Source organism: Rosa rugosa, chromosome 6 (genome assembly GCF_958449725.1).
Source record: "Rosa rugosa chromosome 6, drRosRugo1.1, whole genome shotgun sequence".
NCBI classification, from domain to species: Eukaryota; Viridiplantae; Streptophyta; class Magnoliopsida; order Rosales; family Rosaceae; genus Rosa; species Rosa rugosa.
Window position 1 is genome coordinate 2,914,636 of NC_084825.1, and position 18,379 is coordinate 2,933,014.

Here is an 18,379-nt window from a genome sequence, read left to right on the forward strand (position 1 = left end):
AAAAAAAAAAACGCCGTTATTTGTATGGTTCTTACAATTTTAGTCACATTCCACCCACATCCAACATGCTCCAAACAAGTCTTCACCATTTTCATTTTACAAGATCTCAAAATTTCTTTCCTATTGAGGTTTTTTCGGACGCGCAGTCCTTTTGCATAACTAGCAAATCTTTAAATGCATCGAACAACGTTCTAAAGTAATGTATCGAACAACATTTATTCATGATGAAATCTTTTTTTTGTTTTTTTTGTGTGGAAAGGGCAGAAGCAAACTTATTAGAAACATTTAAATATCTAGCAATGTCTTAATACAATCATAAGAAGCAAATTGAAAATCCTAAACGTAAACAAAAGCAATATTTATATGGTTCTTACAATTTTAGTCATACTCCATACACATCCAACATGCTCCAAACAAGTTTTCAGCATTTTCATGTTACACGAGTTTCAAAATTTCTTTCCTATTGAGGTCTTTTCATGTTACTATCCTAAACCATTGCAATGAACAGAACCAGACAAATTTCATAAATGCTATAACAAAGCTAATATTAGAAACAAGAAAGTGCTTACTGAGTTTTCTGAGGTGTGGCATTAAGCACATTAAGACTCGCTGCACCCTTCCCAAGGTCTGAAGTTAATCCTCCACACCTAGCAGCTGTGATCTAGCAAAATCAAGCTCCTCTTTCAATTCCTTAACTTGATTCTCCAACGACTCCCAATGCTGATCAACCTGAATAGCATTCCCATCCTCCTCAATCTATTGCCCATCCTCCTCAATCTCATGCCCATCAACATGGAGCCCTTGCCTATCAACCTAAAGCCTTCCCAAACAAGCTGAATGTCTTCCAAATCAACCTGACCCTTTGCATCGGAAGATCCTACCGACATTTTGGCTCGCATTCCCATCAATTTCCTCTCTTCTCTCTACAAGCGTCGCATTCGAATTTTGGTTAACCTTCTCAGAAATCGAAAGGATTGCATTTGTTGAGCCATGGTTGAATATGAGAAGGAATTAGGGTTTTAAACTTTTGGGAATAGAGAGAAATGGAGAATGGAGGTTTTGAAATTAGGCGGATGAAAACCGTGCGGTTTGGTTTTATACGGGCTCCGCTTCTTGTTCTCGTGTTCGCGAGGTCCGCAGCTGAGATTAATTCCAAGACCTTGAGAAGGTCTATTGGGATTTCACATCGATCTCTTGGGAATCTAAGAATAACGAGTCTTGGGCCTTCATAATGACTCAAGCTAATCCATGTATGGGTGTTGCCTATATAACGCATCAAATAATGTATTAGCAAGCTGAAATAAACACCTTAAGTAAACTATGAGAAATGAATGATTTAAGAAACTGTAATCATAAGAAACTAATGAAAATCCTAAACGTAAACAAAAGAGGGTAAAAAAACGCCGATATTTATATGGCTCTTACAATTTTAGTCATATTCCACCCCCATCCAACATGCTCCAAACATGTCTTCAGCATTTTGATTTTACAAGAGTTTCAAAATATCTTTCTTATTGAGGTTTTTTCAGACATGTAGTCCTTTTTCATGACTAGCACCTTTAGATGCATCGAACAACGTTCTAAAGCAATGTATAGAATAACATTTATTCATGATTTTTTTTTTGTGTGGAAAGGGCAGGAGCAAACTTGTTAGGAACATTTGACTATCTAGCAATGTCTTAATATAATCATAAGAAGCAACTGACAATCCTAAACGTAAACAAAAGAGGGTAAAAAAAGGCCAATATTTATATGGTTCTTAAAATTTTAGTCACATTCCACCCACATCCAAATCCTAAAAATAAACAAAAGAGGGTAAAAAAAAACGCATATTTTTATGGTTCTAAAATTTTAGTCACATTCCACCCACATCTAACATACTCCAAATAGGTCTTCAGCATTTTCATTTTACAAGAGTTCCAAAATCTCTTTCCTATTGAGGTTTTCTCGAAGTCCTTTTTCATGACTAGCAAATCTTTAGATGCATCGAACAACGTTCTAAAGTAATGTATTGAATAACATTTATTCATGATAAATTGTTTTTTTTTTTTTTTTTTGTGGAAAAGATTGGGCAAATTATTATAAACATTTGAATATCTAGCAATATAATCATAAGAAGTAACTGAAAATCCTAAACATATACAAAAGAGGTAAAAAAAAAAATTCCATATTTATATGGTTCTTACAATTTTAGTTACACTCCACTAACATCCAACATGCACTTGATCAAAAAAAAAAAAAACATCCAACATGCTCCAAACAAGTCTTCAGCATTTTCATGTTACAAGAGTTTCAAAATTTCTTTCCTATTGAGGTTTTTTCAGACGTCCGGTCCTTTTTCGTAATTTCTTTCCTATTGGATCTCTCCTTTCTTAGTGGCGGTAAATAAGGACAAGTCCAAAGCTGAAGGTATTTTTTTTTTTTTTATGGTAATAGGTCAACCCTTTCATTATAATTCAGCAAGCAGTACAAAAACGAAACACCCCTTTGGGGTCGACAGAAAGAATCGTTCCTTAGAACCTCATGAAACCCTATTCTAAACGAATAAAATCCCAAAAAATCCCTAGTACACCCACCTTTTGGTAAATTCACGCACCTTTATTCTAATAAAAACCTAGAAACCTCGAAGCTTACATAAAAAGGTTCCAACTAAGGCCCTGTTTTTGCGACCCAAACTGAAATTAAACAATACTATAGGCCATATAGGCCCAATTCATCCAGCCCCTTAGCAACAGGGTACGCCAGCCCACTTGGGCCCCTAGACCAGTGAGCCCAAACTTGAGGCCCACAGACCAGATTAATACCCAAGAGGCCCAACTACTTCCAACGCAGGCCCAAGCAGTAGGGTAGGCCAAAACCCTAGCCCATTGAGACCACCGGTACCTTTCCAACCAAAAGTCGCAGGTCACGCCGCCACCCAACCAGCCCCACCCCAGATGGGTGGACCTAAGCAGAATCCCGTGAAGTAGCCAACTCATCCAGTTCGAGGCCCAAACACTCCTAGGTCCCAAGCCCAAACCAGCAAGCCTAGGGCCACCTCGCCAGACTCCACCACCACAACCATCACTACTGCCGAAGCTGCCGCCACCATGATCAGCGTAGTGATCTCCAACTTCGGCAGCCAAACCGCTGCCATTTGCATCACCAGTCGTACCCAATTCGAGAACCATTGCCCTCCTCCGTGGTTTTAAAGAAACGAGCCCGTCCTCAGTAACATGAGGAAAGCCCCGCCTTATACCCACACGACTCCGATGACACCCACCGCCACCGACCAGCAGATCAGCCTGACTTCTCAGCCCCATCAATTTCTCACCCACGAGAACGGCAAAACCACCGCTCTCACTCACAGATACAGCCCACATAGGACGTATACCACTACCAGCTCGAGCTAGATCCAAGCCCAGATCAAACTTACCTCCGCCGAGACTGAACATGGCAAGCACCAGAAAGAAATGCAGAAAACCACGACGCACCAAAGGGCGGTAGCCATCCTGCGACGCTGCACCGTCAGCCCTCCCCAGGTCGACAACGTCGTAGGGGGCAAGCACAGCAGCGATACCATCTATGGCGTTAGCCATAAGATTTGGGAATTTTATCAAGGACGAAAAGCCAACGAGTAACCCTAGCAGAGCGGCTAGGTCAAAAAAATACTTATTATTCAGCATGCGTATTTAGTCCAAAGCTGAAGGTATGAAACTTAAGAAATTGAAGTTGATCAGCACATCTAAGAAGAAGCGTGTCGTGTGGCCAATCCTAAAGGAGACAAGGTCAGAAAAGGTCAAGGAAATAATGTGTAATAATGTCCTTGAGAAAGCCCCCCTCAACGTACTTTGGTCTAAGAGAAAATATGAATACATTAGGATTTGAACTTGAATTACTTAGTTTGAACTTTAATAGTGTTAAAGTTACTTGGTTACATGAAGTTAACGCATCCAAAGCAAAGCTATCTAAGCTTCATTTAGGTTGTCTAAATGGTGACTCGATTGTAACATAGCCAACTATAGATGGGTCATTGTGTAATATTGTTTCACCGCTATTAATAGATTGACACCCATTTGCTTTGAACAAAAAAAAAAAAAATCACCTCCTCCTTGGTAGATTTGATAGTCTCAATATCAATTGTCCAAGATAATTTAAAGAAGGGAAAATTTCGCAAACAGTATACCAAGTAAAGGCCACTAATAATACTTATACATAAAGTTCCAAACCAAACATTTCGGTACACGAAATCTGAAACTCGACCCACTATCAGTACACGACGTCAATTTTTGACACCAAAATGTCCATTATGCCCTCAGTTCTTTTTTTTTTTAATAATTTTTTTTCCTTCGTTTTTTCTGTTATTTTTTTTCCTTCATTTTTATCTCTTTCTTCTTCCTTCTTCCGGGCTCACTCCCTCGCTTCCAACGCCGCCTTCCTCACCTCCACGCTCACTCCCTCGCTTCCAACGCCGCCCTTGCCCTCCAATTGGTGAGATTTATGGTCCTACAGCTTATATTTGTAACTCAGCCTATATTTAGTCATGTGAAAAGAAAGAAAGAGATAAAAACGAAGGAAAAAAAAACGAAGGAAGAAAAAAAAAATAACAGAAAAAACGAAGGAAACAAAATAACAGAAAAAACGAAGGAAAAAAAAAATAACAGAAAAAAAAATTTATTAAAAAAAAAAAGAACTGAGGGCATAATGGACATTTTGGTGTCAAAAATTGACGTCGTACTGATAGTGGGTCAAGTTTCAGATTTCGTGTACCGAAATGTTTGGTTTGGAACTTTATGTATAAGAATTATTAGTGGCCTTTACTTGGTGTACTGTTTGCGAAATTTTCCCTTTAAAGAATAATCTCCACCTGTATGAACGATGTGAAGAAAGAGTGCCAAATATAGCCGTTGCAGCGATAACAGTTTGGTATAAAAGCCCCAAAACTAGTAAATATGAAACGGTGAAAGAGGAGAGAGGGAGATTAACAAATTTTTAAGTTTGATATATTTGTTTTCCCTTCTAAAACATTCCTCCTCCGGTGGCGGAACCTCGGTGATCCGGCGCTCTCTCGCGCCCATTTGTTCTTCTCCCTCCACCATCCGATCCCCGGAGGCTCCTTCACCCCAATTCCCATCTCTCTCACACCAAAAACCCAAAAATTTAATCCAAAACTTGATAATTTTTCAGTTTTCTGATCATTTTGAGGCAAATATTTGAGAGCTGGCTTATGAGAATCATTAAGAGGGAGTTAGGAAAAATCAAAATAAAAAGATGGGGATGATCTCAAGGCAAGTTTTCCCTGTTTGTGAAAGCCTCTGCTTCTTTTGTCCTGCATTGCGCGCCAGATCACGCCATCCCGTCAAGCGTTACAAGAAGTTGCTCGCCGAGATTTTTCCTCGCTCTCCGGTAATTAATTTCCCTTTTCTTATTTTTAATTTTTTAAATTTTTTTTTGTCATGTTTAATTTTGGGTGGGGAGTACTGGAAATTTCTACGTAGATAGATTAATTTCTGCTGTAAATGTTTAAAGCGAAAGGAATGGTAATTGTGAAATTTTTCAGATTTTTAGGTTTTAGGGATTTTTGTGAATAAAAGGATCGGAAATTATGTTCATGTTTAAGGGTAACTTGCGTCTCAAGAAATGAGAAACCCTCTTACTATGAATTTGTTATGAGGTTAGAAAATGAGGCGAAACCAAAGGAAAATTGTGATTTCCGGTTACGTTGTTCTTTTATTTTGGTTTCATCATCGATCATTTAGATTTTGGTTCTCATGTGTTAAAATTTTAATATTATGATTGTTCCTCAGTCGTCGTGTCACTTAACTATCCCAAAATATTTTGGCAGGATGAAGAACCAAATGACCGCAAGATCAGTAAACTATGTGAATATGCCTCAAAAACTCCTCTCCGTATTCCAAAGGTGCTAGCTCTTGTTTTAATGCTTGAAACCCATCTATATGTGGTTCATGTTGCTGCTTGTGAACTTAAGTGATCATCTGAGTTTGGATTGTGGAACATCTTATAAATGGAGCTACTCGTATAAGCAAATTTGGGTGATGACAGATCTCTTTAGAATATTACATGAGTTTAAACTAATTAAAAAGATGACTAAAAGCTTAATCTCAAAGTTTTCGGTACAGTACTATTAAGGTGGAACTTGGAAGATATGATCATCATCTGTTATAGAGTCAGAAAACTACATTGTTTAAGGCAATGCTCTAGATTAAGTCTGTATATAGTAAAGGGGATGGGAAGGGACTCTTGCATGTGAGAGATTAATACAAATCATACAGATGGAAGATGAGGAAGCTTAAATTGTAAGATGCACAGTTTACTAAGATCATCAAGAGTGGTAACTAAAGGTACATGGAACAGAGTTTCGCATCTCTTTGCATCGGACCTATGCAGGGGATTTAATTTGAACTGAATGCTACATAGAGAGGATACGTAATTGCAAAAGATGCTTTGATAGTTATAATTTTGTTTACTGTACTTGGATCTTATGCTGGCAAATCATTTTCTAGCCTGTTGAAAACAGTGTTTCTTTATCGTCTGGTGTTTTAGGTTATAGGTATTATTTTACTTTTCATTCATGTATTCTTCTCTTGCATTGATAGAAGTTCATATATTTCAGATCACATCTACTCTGGAGCAAAGATGTTACAAGGACTTGAGAACTGAGAACTTCCACTCTGTGAAAGTGGTCATGTGTATCTACCGGAAGTTGTTGATTTCTTGTAAGGATCAAATGTGAGTTCTTTAGTACGTAAAAGTACAGATTACGGTTATTGCCTAGCATATTTGTTTCTTCAGTTATGAGGAAAACTGGATCTGTTGGTTGGAGTGCTAAGTTAATTTTGGCTTTCTAACGGAGACAATTATTTCTTGCTAGAATTTCCTATAGCCAGATAATCAGATTGAAGCAAAGCAATTGTGGCTTATAACTTCCACTAACTACCTAGCTTATGAGATATTAATTGAGTTTTTACTCTATGAAAATGACACTACTGTATCAACCATTATTACACCAAATAAATAATGACATGAGCAGATTTGGAATTTCAACAAGCCACCGCACAGTTTAACATATCTGGTGTCTGAATTTTATCTTTGCATAGATTTCACAAGAGGCTAGTTGACTGGAATAAATGCACATAACTATGAGATGCAGGATGATGCTTATTTTATTAAATTTTTTATGGTATTGGCTGATGCAAAATCTTGAGACTCATTTTATGAATTTTCTCATATGATATATGCCATGAATGTGGTCATATATTGGTGTTTTCCAGTGTTTTTGTTTGCCTAAGAGCCTGTATGATGTGCATACACACATAGAGACAACTCAAACACACTCTTGAGCTTTTCTTAATAGGTAACACTACTTTCAAGCAAACATTAGATAAGGTGGATGGAAGTACATATCAATGACATTTAAGAATTGATATAAACTTACAGAGATAATAAAAGATCTCATATATATATATATATAACTTGCAAGCATGCATGAAGATGGAAACATACAAACTAAACATCTTTGTGTATCATGCAGCTTAGCTTTTTTTGTCAGACTCATTTTGTCTACCATGACCATTAGAGTAATCTTCATGTGTCTCATTGTAGAGTGTATAATGAATATGAGACACATCAAAATTACTTGCATTCTGTGGGTTTTTCATCTATTTTTTCCAGTAGTCTTTTGTGCAATACTTTTCTGTCTAGATGATGAGTGATTTATTGGGAAGAGGTAACACAACTACTTTCTGAAGTCGTTTCAAGCTTATTTTATGCATAGCTATACAAGCTTTGATCTGTTTATGTTTGCAGGCCATTGTTTGCAAGTAGTCTACTTAGCATTGCTCAAATTCTGCTTGATCAAACACGACATGATGAAATACGTATTTTAGGATGCCAAACTCTTTTCGACTTTGTGAATAATCAGGTGGGAGTTGGTGTGTTCTTTATCTTTCAGATTGTAGTTTGTCTTTCATCTTTTTTTTTTTGGCCCTTTGGTAGTACTCAATTGAAGATAATTAATTTTTACGATCATGTGACCTTTTTGATTGTGCAGAAGGATGGTACATATATGTTTAACTTAGACAGCATGATTCCAAAACTTTGTCAAATAGCTCAAGAAATGAGGGAGGATGGGACAGCAATGAATTTGCGGGCAGCTGGGCTTCAAGCTCTTTCATCAATGGTAATCTATCCTCATTATCTTTTTGTAATTACTTCATGCTGTGACCCTTGTTTTGGCATATGTTATCAAAATTTTGATAATTCTGACTTTGTTACCAACCTATGAAAGTTTTGTTTGAAATGTCATACATAACTGACAACTGTTAGACCCCGACCAAAAAAATGAGAATTGTAAGGCTTAAAATTTGGTAATGACAATTAAAGCAAATTAAGTGTTTTTTCTTCCACCCATATTTTTCTGGATGTATGTAACTGTTTAGTCCTTGCCCCTTGTCCACTCCCACGTTCACACGCACAAAACAAAAAGAGAAGACTCTAATGGGGTAATGCAATGTCATAGCTGCTGTATGTATCATACATATATACCTCCCTTTAACTTTTATGTGAGTCCATTAGATAGTAGAACTTGGCATCTATAATATGTTCTACAACAATGATTCTGCTGCCTGTTCTGGGTTTACAGAATGGTCCTGGAATAACAAAGTCATACTTTCAGGAAGTGAAGTAAATGTTGACGTGACATATATAAATGGTCCTTAAATGGCATACAAATATTGGACTTTGCATTAATCAAATCAACACAAATTGGTTTAACTTTACCTGCACTGAGAATGTTTTGAGAAATGTGACTTTTGGGTTTGTACAATGGTCCTGGAATAGCAAAGACATACTTTCAGAAGTGAAGGATTAAGTGCTAGACTTGGCATGTTGAAATGAGTCCCTTATCTGGCATACAAATCCAGAAATAATCTCATGCTGCTTTCTGGCTGTTAAAATTGGCATTAGGCATTTCCTTTTCTAATTGTTATCCCAAATCCTTATCTCGACCTTTCCCTGCTGGATTCCATGTCACAAGCACTCTCACACTTCAGTAGAATTTGACAATGTAAGATCATTTCATGTGCAGGTTTGGTTCATGGGTGAATTCTCTCACATTTCAACAGAATTTGACAATGTAAGTTATTTGGCTTTGATCCTGATATTTCTTATATAATTTGTTTTTAAACACTTTTCTTGATTGCTGATTCCGTAATCAAAAAGGTGGGATCATGCTCTGTTCACATTATTGATCCTGATATTTAGCCTCCAATAACTTTTTATTTTGATTTTTAAATCAGGTTGTTTCAGTTGTCTTGGAAAATTATGGAGGTGTACAGAAAAATTCAGAACAAGAAGAAGTTTCTCCTTCAGTAGAACCCATGAGAAGGATTCCATCCTGGAGGTTGATAGTGGGTGAAAAAGGAGGCGTCAATGTCTTGGGGTAATTTTTTCTTTTTTTCTTTTACAGTGTTCAGTAATTGCAGCCATGTATCCCTTTCATACCTAACATTTACCTTTCTTGTTGTTGTTGTTGTTGTTGTTGTTACAGGGAGGATATGCACAACCCTGGATTTTGGTCAAGGGTTTGCCTTCATAACATTGCCAAGTTAGCCAAGGAAGCTACAACTGTACGGCGGGTTTTGGAATCTTTGTTCAGATATTTTGATAATGGCAATCTCTGGTCTCCTAAACATGGGCTTGCTCTGTCTGTCTTGATGAATATGCAGTTAATAATTGAAAATTCTGGTATTTGAATACCTTTAGATTTCTTATATTTTTTTGCCCCTTGGGGAGCATTTCTGGTCTTTCTCCTGCAATCTTTAATTGATATTTTGATGACTTTGTAATTTCTTGCAGGACAGAACAGGCATTTCATTTTGTCCATCTTAATTAAGCATCTTGATCACAAGAATGTTCTTAAAAACCCAAATATGCAGCTGGACATTGTTGATGTTGCCACCTCGCTTGCTCGAGAAACAAAGGTTCAATCATCAGTTGCTATAATTGGTGCATTGAGTGATATGATGAGACATCTGCGGAAAAGTATACATTGCTCACTTGATGATTCAAATTTGGGGACAGAAGTTATTGAATGGAACCGAAAATTTCGAGCAGCAGTGGATGACTGCCTTGTTGAGTTAACACATAAGGTGATGGTAACATCTTTCATATTTCCATTAGTCGATCAGTGCCTTGTTCAGTGGACAAGAAGTGTGGACTTCTCGTTCCCTGTCCTGTGTTTGTATTTCTCTTCTGTTTAATAAATCCTGTTTCTTTTTACACAAGGGAAAAAAAAAATGATGCCTAATAAATGCCTTATTAGTAATAATTATACTTACAACTAAAAAAAAATTTGTAAATAATGTGGTACTTGAAGTCAATTAGTCTCATAAGATAGTTTTCTATATTGTTATTTTTACCAGGTAGGAGACGCAGGTCCTGTTCTTGACATGATGGCTGTGATGTTAGAAAACATGTCTAATATTACTGTTATGGCGAGAACCTCAATTTCTGCTGTTTACCGTACTGGTCAAATTGTGGCAACAATACCTGATTTGTCATATAAAAACAAGGCACGAGTTCATCAACTCTTTCACTTCGATTGATTTACATTTATTTGTCACAAACTTACCAAGCAACGTTTCTAATTCTCTTTTCTTTTTTTTCATTTCCTGGTTTGAATGTTTGGAAATCTGTAGACTTTTCCTGAGGCATTATTTCATCAATTACTCGTAGCTATGGTCTGTGCTGACCATGAAACCAGGGTCGGTGCACACCGTATATTGTCTGTTGTTCTTGTTCCATCTTCTGTTTGCCCCCGTCCTCTTGCTGCTACTCCCCACACTTCAAAGAAAAGTCCTATTGGAAGGACACTCTCAAGAACTGTATCTGTGTTTTCTTCTTCAGCTGCTCTCTTTGAGAAATTAAAGAAGGAGCCATCTCACTCGCAAGAAAACATTACTCATGAGACCAAGAACAATGCTGTCTTTGGTGAAGAAGCAAAGGTTACTAACGGCTCGATGTTGCACAGATTGAAATCCAAATTCAGTTCAAAAAGACACGCAGCAGCTTCAAATGAACCGCTAGGTGCTGAGGAAGCTACACACAACAACCATCCTACAATGCACAGATTGAAGTCAACTTTAAGCCGAAACTACAGTATGAAAAGGCAACCATCAACTATGACTGCTGATACAACAGCTCCAAGTGTTCCACATAATGAATCGGTATGGATTGTTGGTTCTGTTATCTATGTTGAATAGATTCATTCCTTATTGTCTTCTGTTATGACCATTTTTCTTCTCACTAATTTTTGCAGACAATGTCCCTTAGGTTAAGCAGTCGCCAGATTACCCTTCTGCTTTCATCTATCTGGGCACAGTCCATCTCCCCTTTAAATACGCCTGAAAACTATCAAGCAATTGCTCATACCTACAGCCTTGTGTTGCTATATGCTCGGACTAAGGTATAACTTCCAGTCTTGTAGGTTTAGTTATACATTAATGACAATATTTGCAGTTATGCTGCTTTATATATCCATTCTTTCTTTTCAAATTAAGATTTCTCTTTTCATATTATATCCATATCATCTGAAGTCTTTTCTTGGCTTTACTTTTTAAATACAATAAGCTGATGATGTATTACATAGTCTTCATAACGTACTTTCCAAAAACAAGTCGGCATTTGGGGGAAAATTTAGTATTTTTATACAAGTTACAAGGATTTAACGAAGAAATCTCCAAGGGTGCACAACGCATATACACAAGTATACACCGACTCTATTTCCAGTATATATTACCACTGTCAGCTCCTAAAACTATCAAACAGGCTAGGGCAAGTTGGAGCAAGCATAAAATGTTAAATTTCATTTAAAGGCTGTGGTTTGGCAAAGTCTTGCTTATCATAGATGAGAGATAAAAAAATTCACTATTCTGTGTGTGACCTCAAATTTGGACTCAAATAAAAACAATTGCCCTGGTTTTTGAGTCTTCGGTCTCTCCTCTGTGCTAATATATTGAAATCCTCGTGGCTTGTGTCGTGGCCTTACCCAGAGGAAAGGAGAAAAGGAAAGCGGAGAATCCTACCGTAGAGCTCCATTTGCAGTTTTTTCTTCTTTTTATTTTATTTTAGGAATGGTACTAGAGAGAACTTAAACTTTCAGCTTCACTGAGAAATATAGATAGTATACTTCACCTCATCATATATATCATCCTCTACTTGAAGCAATTTTTTACAATTAAGAAGAAGAAAGGTTGACTCTGTGCTTCATTCTTTGGGGTTAAATCTAGAAAAATAGCCAATCTTTACTAAATAAAAATTCAAGAAACAACTGAAGGAAAACTTGTTTAACAAAGCAATCTATACTCCATTCAACTTTAGTGAACTTGTGCCAAGTCCAAGTTCAAGAAGACACACCTAGGACTCCTGGAAGCTACTTGAGAACTCTTTGACTTGATAGTCAAAATTGTCCTAAGATGAAAAACTGGTGTACAGTTTATTAGATTCTTCATTTCGGATGAAAATGTTTCTATAATTCCTGTACCAGATATCCAAGTTGATTCACTCTTATACCAAATATCCAATCTGATTAGCCCCTAAACTACTTGCTCCTTAATATTATTGGCAGTCAAAATGGGAGGCCTCTCCTTGGGCTTGCTGAGAAGAAGCAAGGCTAGTGCATTCTGTGAGGAGGGGATAGGCTAGCTAGGGAGGTCAAAAAACTGAGAGTAAGGGTAAGGGCTGTACTGGGTTTAGTTTCAGGAGCATATCGCTGTTACCATGTTGAATAGAAGAGATTTTGAAACAAAGAATTGCTGTATTTGATTTACGTACAAAAGAAATAAAACATCAATTCCTGGTAATCAGAAGTTCAGAACTACCATTCGGTCGGAATGAATCAACTATTATTTTTCCGTTGCTTGGATTATGCTATGTCTCTTGTCATAATTCTTTTTGGTCCCCATTTTCACTTTGTTTGTTTCTTTTGATCTGCTGTTTCATGTAGAACACATCCCATGAGACTCTGATCCGAAGTTTTCAGTTAGCATTTTCGTTAAGGAGCATTTCTCTTGGAGGAGGTAAAGCACTCAGGTCCAAATAATTTACATAGAATAATAACTTCTGGCAACTTATAAAATTCTTGGCAGTTCTTTAATCGTATAAATCCATGACTCATGGTATTGAATTCGATCAGTATCAAAGTTTGATTACATAGGTCATAATTATACTTATTTAATAATTGTACATTTAGCAATGGTATGAAAAGTTTTAATTAGTGATTGAGGTTTGGAAGTATTATTACTTCTCTCTTGTTACATTTGATTCTTCTTTTCAGAGGCCAAGAGGGTATGATTTTGATGAGGATGAGATTTTAAAACTTTAGTTTGCTACTCTGGATTGGATAATATATACTAATCCCGTTGCTTTGAAATGTAAATGACTGCTAAGAATCACTATGGTAATTGTAATATTTTCGTGGCGCCGTTTTTCTTAAGTAGGGGGGTTTCTTTTCACATTTTCAGGGTTGCAGCCGTCAAGACGCAGATCTCTCTTTACCTTGGCAACATCAATGATTATCTTCTCGGCTAATGCGTACAACATTGTTGCCCTTGCTCCTTCTGCTAAAGCAGCACTTACAAATGAAACAGTAGGTGTAACAGAACCGGTTGATCTTTATTTTGCTTAATTATGCTCTAACTTCTTCATTGTCGTGGAACAACCCCCATCCAGAGAGAGAGAGATGGCGAGATAGAGGAATAGAGAGTTTCTTAGTCTTCGACACACGTCCGTTTGGTTTCCAAATTTAACATCACTTGATACTGATCTGCATGCTATAATGTCTTCTTATCAGGTTGATCCATTTCTACGGTTAGTTGATGACTCCAAGTTACAGGCTGTTGAATCTAGCCCTGACCAACCAAGGAAAGTTTATGGATCAAAAGAAGATGATGAAGATGCTTTAAGGTCACTTTCGGGTTTAGAAAAAGCTGATAATACTCACACTAAGGAATCATTCACTACCATGATAGTGAAGACAGTGGCAAAGTCCTCAGATGTAAATATCCATACTTGAACAGATGAGCCATATCTTCTTTGTTATTAGAATTGTGATGCTGACTGTTTAGTTGTACTGCAGGAATTGTCAACTATGAGGCAGCAGTTACTTACCGATTTTCTTCCTGATGATACATGTCCATTGGGAGCTCCGTTGAGCACGGAGACACCCATACAAATCGACCGATCTCGCTTACCAGATAATGCAGCTCCTGATACTGTAAGTTACTTGAATCATTTTCAATTTTTTTTTCTTTGTCTATATCTGCAGACAAAATAAATACTGTAAGTTACTTGAATCATTTTCAATTTTACTGTGCAGGTTGAGCCTCCAATGTTCATAATTGATGATGACGCTTTACCCAATGCATCTGAAAGTCAAACAGATCCTAACACAAAATTGGCCGCAGAAAGTCTGAGCCTCATTAGTGTCAATGAGCTTTTAGATTCGGTAAGTACGCTATCATGCTCACTGATATAGTGTCATTGGATTGTGTCAATCTGCCTTTGATGAATACATTAGTTAATGAAAATAAATGAGTTACTGATTATCTAAATGCTAACCGTATTGAGAACTGATTCTTACTAGTTCTGGCTGCAATAGACTTGGGTTATATTATTTCTCTATGATTGCAGGACCTGTATGGGCATTATCCTACACTGGTAATGCTAGTAAATAGTAGTGATCGATCACACCAAGTAATAGATTTGTACCAAAGAACAATAAACATTTTCTTCATCACCACTCATCAAAGAATAATATATTAGTGTTCAACTCATCAGAGTGAAACCAAAAAGAAGGATCGCAAGAGAGCTATGTTAGAATTTCTAGATTCTTCCATACCTTCTGATTCCTTCTTCTAATATGAACAGAGAATCTAGAATAGGCAATGACATGGATATGACAATAAAGTAATGTGTCTGCGTATAAGTCAATCTGCAATATGAACAATCCTCTTCTTAGGAAAGTGTGGACAAAAGTGATGAGTAGATAAAGGGCAATCCACTTTAAAAGTTTTCTTACATATGTGCTTTGGATACTCAGGATTCCTAGAGGTAGACAAGAAGTGACTTCTCATAGATTTTTATCTCTCTTGCTTATCTTTTGTGTGGATAAACTATACCGAATGATTTGCAATAAAAATTTGTAACATGATAACAATTTTGAACAGTTAAGCATTCATTATATGCATTTTCTCTCATATCTCATGTCTCTCCCTCATTTCTCCTACACATCTACTCTCTCTCTCTTTAGGAAAAGAAAAATGAGAATTCAAAAATAAAAACATTACCAAACAATTCTTTCTAAACTACATTTAAACCCCATTTTGTCTGAAATAATAACCCCTCACAGATAGTCTTGGGAAATGACGTTGTCTAGCATATACATGGTGTGCCCCTCGCATATCCATGCCATATTTACAAGTCAAACTTTACAAATAGGTTAACTGCATACATATATAGAATATCTATTAGGTGTTGAGTTCTATCAAGTGAGTATCAGTATTTGAGTGTCCCTTTTCCTCAAACTTTTAGGATATATGTGCTTTCTGTTGTTTGTTATTACAACCCAGTATAATAAATCTATTTGGAAAGTCAACTAGAACTTGCAACCTCGACCAATATTTTTAAGGTATTTTGGCATACTTCTAAGGTATCTGAGTCTGCAGTTTGCCTTTTTCATTGCATTTTTGGAAATCCTTTGAAGCCGCTCTGAAAATGCTTTGTATATTTGTTGGACTTTGAAGAGGTACGTGTACAGGCTGGGGGAATATTAGATATGCATGACATGAACAATCTGTTTTTGAGTAATGTTTGTGACAGAGCAGGTGTCTACGAGTGATTTGGTTTTCATTAGAAAATGTGAAATTATGGCAAACAGCTTCTTAATCTAAAATCTTGTGTGGTTTTCACTTATTAGAGATCACAAAATATTTAGATTCATTACTAAGTAAAGGCATTTTTTGGAGTGCCTCTGTACCATGTGCTTTACATAAGACCCCGCTTTTGTTAGTTATGCTTCTTACATAGTCACTTGTAAAGTGTAAGACTTTTTGAAGAAGCATTCAGTTTTCAGGGTCTTCTTCATGGAATACTTAATGTGCTTATGGAGTGCTAGAAAACACTTTCTATATCTGTTGAGTTCAATGAAAACCGTTTCTAGCTATGTGGAAGCACTTTTAGCATTTCAAAGAGCACTCCCAAGCATTCCCTAAACCTATTTGCAGATGCAGAGTCCAGACCAGACTATAACACATGGTCATAGGAAAAAGTGACAATGGGTTACATAGAGAATATGATGGCTACTGTAGTTATGATGATGATTTTGAGAAGGAAGGGAGGTAGTTGCTACGTGATTAGGTGTCCATTGCAACTGGATGTCATTGGTAAAAACACTGACAATGGGTTGGTAGTGGCTGCAACCAAGGCATAAATGAAGTGGTGTTGTGGGCTGTCATGTTAGTTTTCTCTTAAGGTTGCTGTAAGGTTGTGCTACTAATCACAATGGTGGTGGTGCCATAATGGCAGTGGTGACAAAACGGCTCCAGCTAGCTTCGACTCTTGGATTGGGAGCTGGAAAAGGGAATTTCTTCTAGAATATAACTCTGATTAATAACAGAAATTTAATTGAAGATTCTGCGAAAGTAAAGCATAAATTAAAATATACAAATTTTATATTCATTTATTCTTGCTCAAATTTTTAATAGAAGAGATCCTTAAGAGTTATAAGTTGCTCAACTTGTACATATTTCTAAGCAAGTGAATTTGTATGCAGGTTGTGGAGACAACACACCAAGTAGGAAGAATGTCAGTCTCAACTGCTTCAGATATGCCTTACATGGAAATGGCTGGCCAATGTGAAGCCCTTCAGATGGGGAAGCAGCAGAAGATGTCTTCTTTCATGGTTGCCCAACAAAGGCAAGAAAGTTTGATTAGATTTTCTGCTCAGGATTCCAATGTAGTAAACAAAGCGCCTTCTTCGGTTGTCCTGGGTGTTCCTACGGTACTTCCTTTCTCTTTGATTGACATATTAAATCGAAAATGTTGGATTCTACATTCTAGTCCTTCTATAGCATGCATATTGTTCTTATTTGATCTTGTCTTAGCCTCTTAGTGTCTTTTATAAAATGTTCTGAGTTTTGAACCCATCTGGAACTGCAGAGTGGCAATCCATTCCTTGATGCAAATGCTGTTCCGGTTAACCAACCTGCGGGCAATGGTCCGAAGCTTTGTGCAACTGAATCCCAACATTATCCCCGCTTTCAGCTACCTGCGTCGAGCCCATATGATAACTTTTTAAAGGCTGCTGGTTGCTGATTTTTAGACATAGGTTGGTAGCCATTGTAAGAATTGAGTTTTGCATTGGAGTAAAGAATCAGTCTCAAGTTCAATCACAGAAAACTCCTTAACTGTTTGTAGTTGTTGCTCCTGATATCGGCCTCACCATTTTTTGTCCATAAACCAATGCCTTCATTCATTTATTCTTTTTTTCAATGGGAGGTTTCCATTTGATGGTCTCCCTTGTACATGTATTTGGTATGGCCAGGGCTTATTCATTCCATTACGGTGAAGTGAAGAAAAGTACAGATTACATATTGGGTAGAAGAAGAATCTGCAATGCAAGTAAGAAAATGATCAGGTTTTTCCTAACTAGGTGCAGCTAGTCGTAGTACTTTTACCTTTACAACTACACACTTGAATTTTCACCTATTGTAATCTTGCTCATTCCTCCTCGACCTGTTCTTAAAGTTTTAAGTATACGGCTTTCACACATTTGCAGGCATGTTTATTCCTTAAACCACACATTTGCTCATTCCTACACCAGAATGTCATGTGTCTCAGAAGCTAATTACCATAGTTTTTCAAAGCTAATTGCAGGTTTATTTATTTATTTTATATTGTTGGTCAAGAGACTAATTGCAGTTTTGTTCTTATATTTTGAGGAAATTGTAAATTTGGTATATATGTATTGAAATTGTGTAAATTTTGTGTATATTCAGCCATTTTGCAACAATCGTCCTTTTTATAAATCTTGTGAAGTTATGCAATTGATTTTAGAGTGGAATTGACACCCTTGTTCTTTTTCTTTTGACATGATGAGTTAATTTTGTATGTTATACATATAATAGAAAGAAAAAAAAAAGGTGAGAGTGGTTTGCAAAAAAGGATTTTTAGATTTTATGAGTCAACCCTCTGTTCATAAAAATTAAAGAATCAACTTCAACTTAATTCGACAAGACTGTTTACTAAATTGGAGGGGTAATAAGGTTGTGCCCATCTCTCTAATAACAACAGTTTTGAGTTTGATGTTTTTGACATATTAATT

The 18,379-nt window shown here is 36.8% G+C and overlaps 1 protein-coding gene across 1 annotated transcript; it reads left to right on the plus strand.

The window, feature by feature from the left end:
• Window positions 1–4,944: 4,944 nt before the first annotated feature.
• On the plus strand, window positions 4,945–17,573 carry LOC133713327 (protein SEMI-ROLLED LEAF 2). The gene is made up of 19 exons (XM_062139330.1): window positions 4,945–5,385; window positions 5,825–5,899; window positions 6,614–6,729; window positions 7,807–7,921; window positions 8,051–8,179; window positions 9,086–9,133; window positions 9,297–9,439; window positions 9,548–9,744; window positions 9,856–10,148; window positions 10,422–10,571; window positions 10,698–11,225; window positions 11,318–11,464; window positions 13,004–13,076; window positions 13,521–13,645; window positions 13,850–14,053; window positions 14,135–14,272; window positions 14,375–14,503; window positions 16,829–17,056; window positions 17,215–17,573. Exons 1-19 carry the CDS (start codon window positions 5,251–5,253, stop codon window positions 17,368–17,370), a joined length of 3,129 nt encoding a protein of 1,042 aa, XP_061995314.1. The 5' UTR covers window positions 4,945–5,250; the 3' UTR covers window positions 17,371–17,573.
• The last annotated feature ends 806 nt before the right edge of the window (window positions 17,574–18,379 follow it).

Bases quoted from the DNA above. Each gene is read 5' to 3' on its own strand.
- LOC133713327 (XM_062139330.1), top strand. From the start codon at position 5,251: ATGGGGATGATCTCAAGGCAAGTTTTCCCTGTTTGTGAAAGCCTCTGC. The intron at 6,730-7,806 runs GTGAGTTCTTTA...TTATGTTTGCAG, and splicing joins ATTTCTTGTAAGGATCAAAT to GCCATTGTTTGCAAGTAGTC. The intron at 13,077-13,520 runs GTAAAGCACTCA...TCACATTTTCAG, and splicing joins GAGCATTTCTCTTGGAGGAG to GGTTGCAGCCGTCAAGACGC.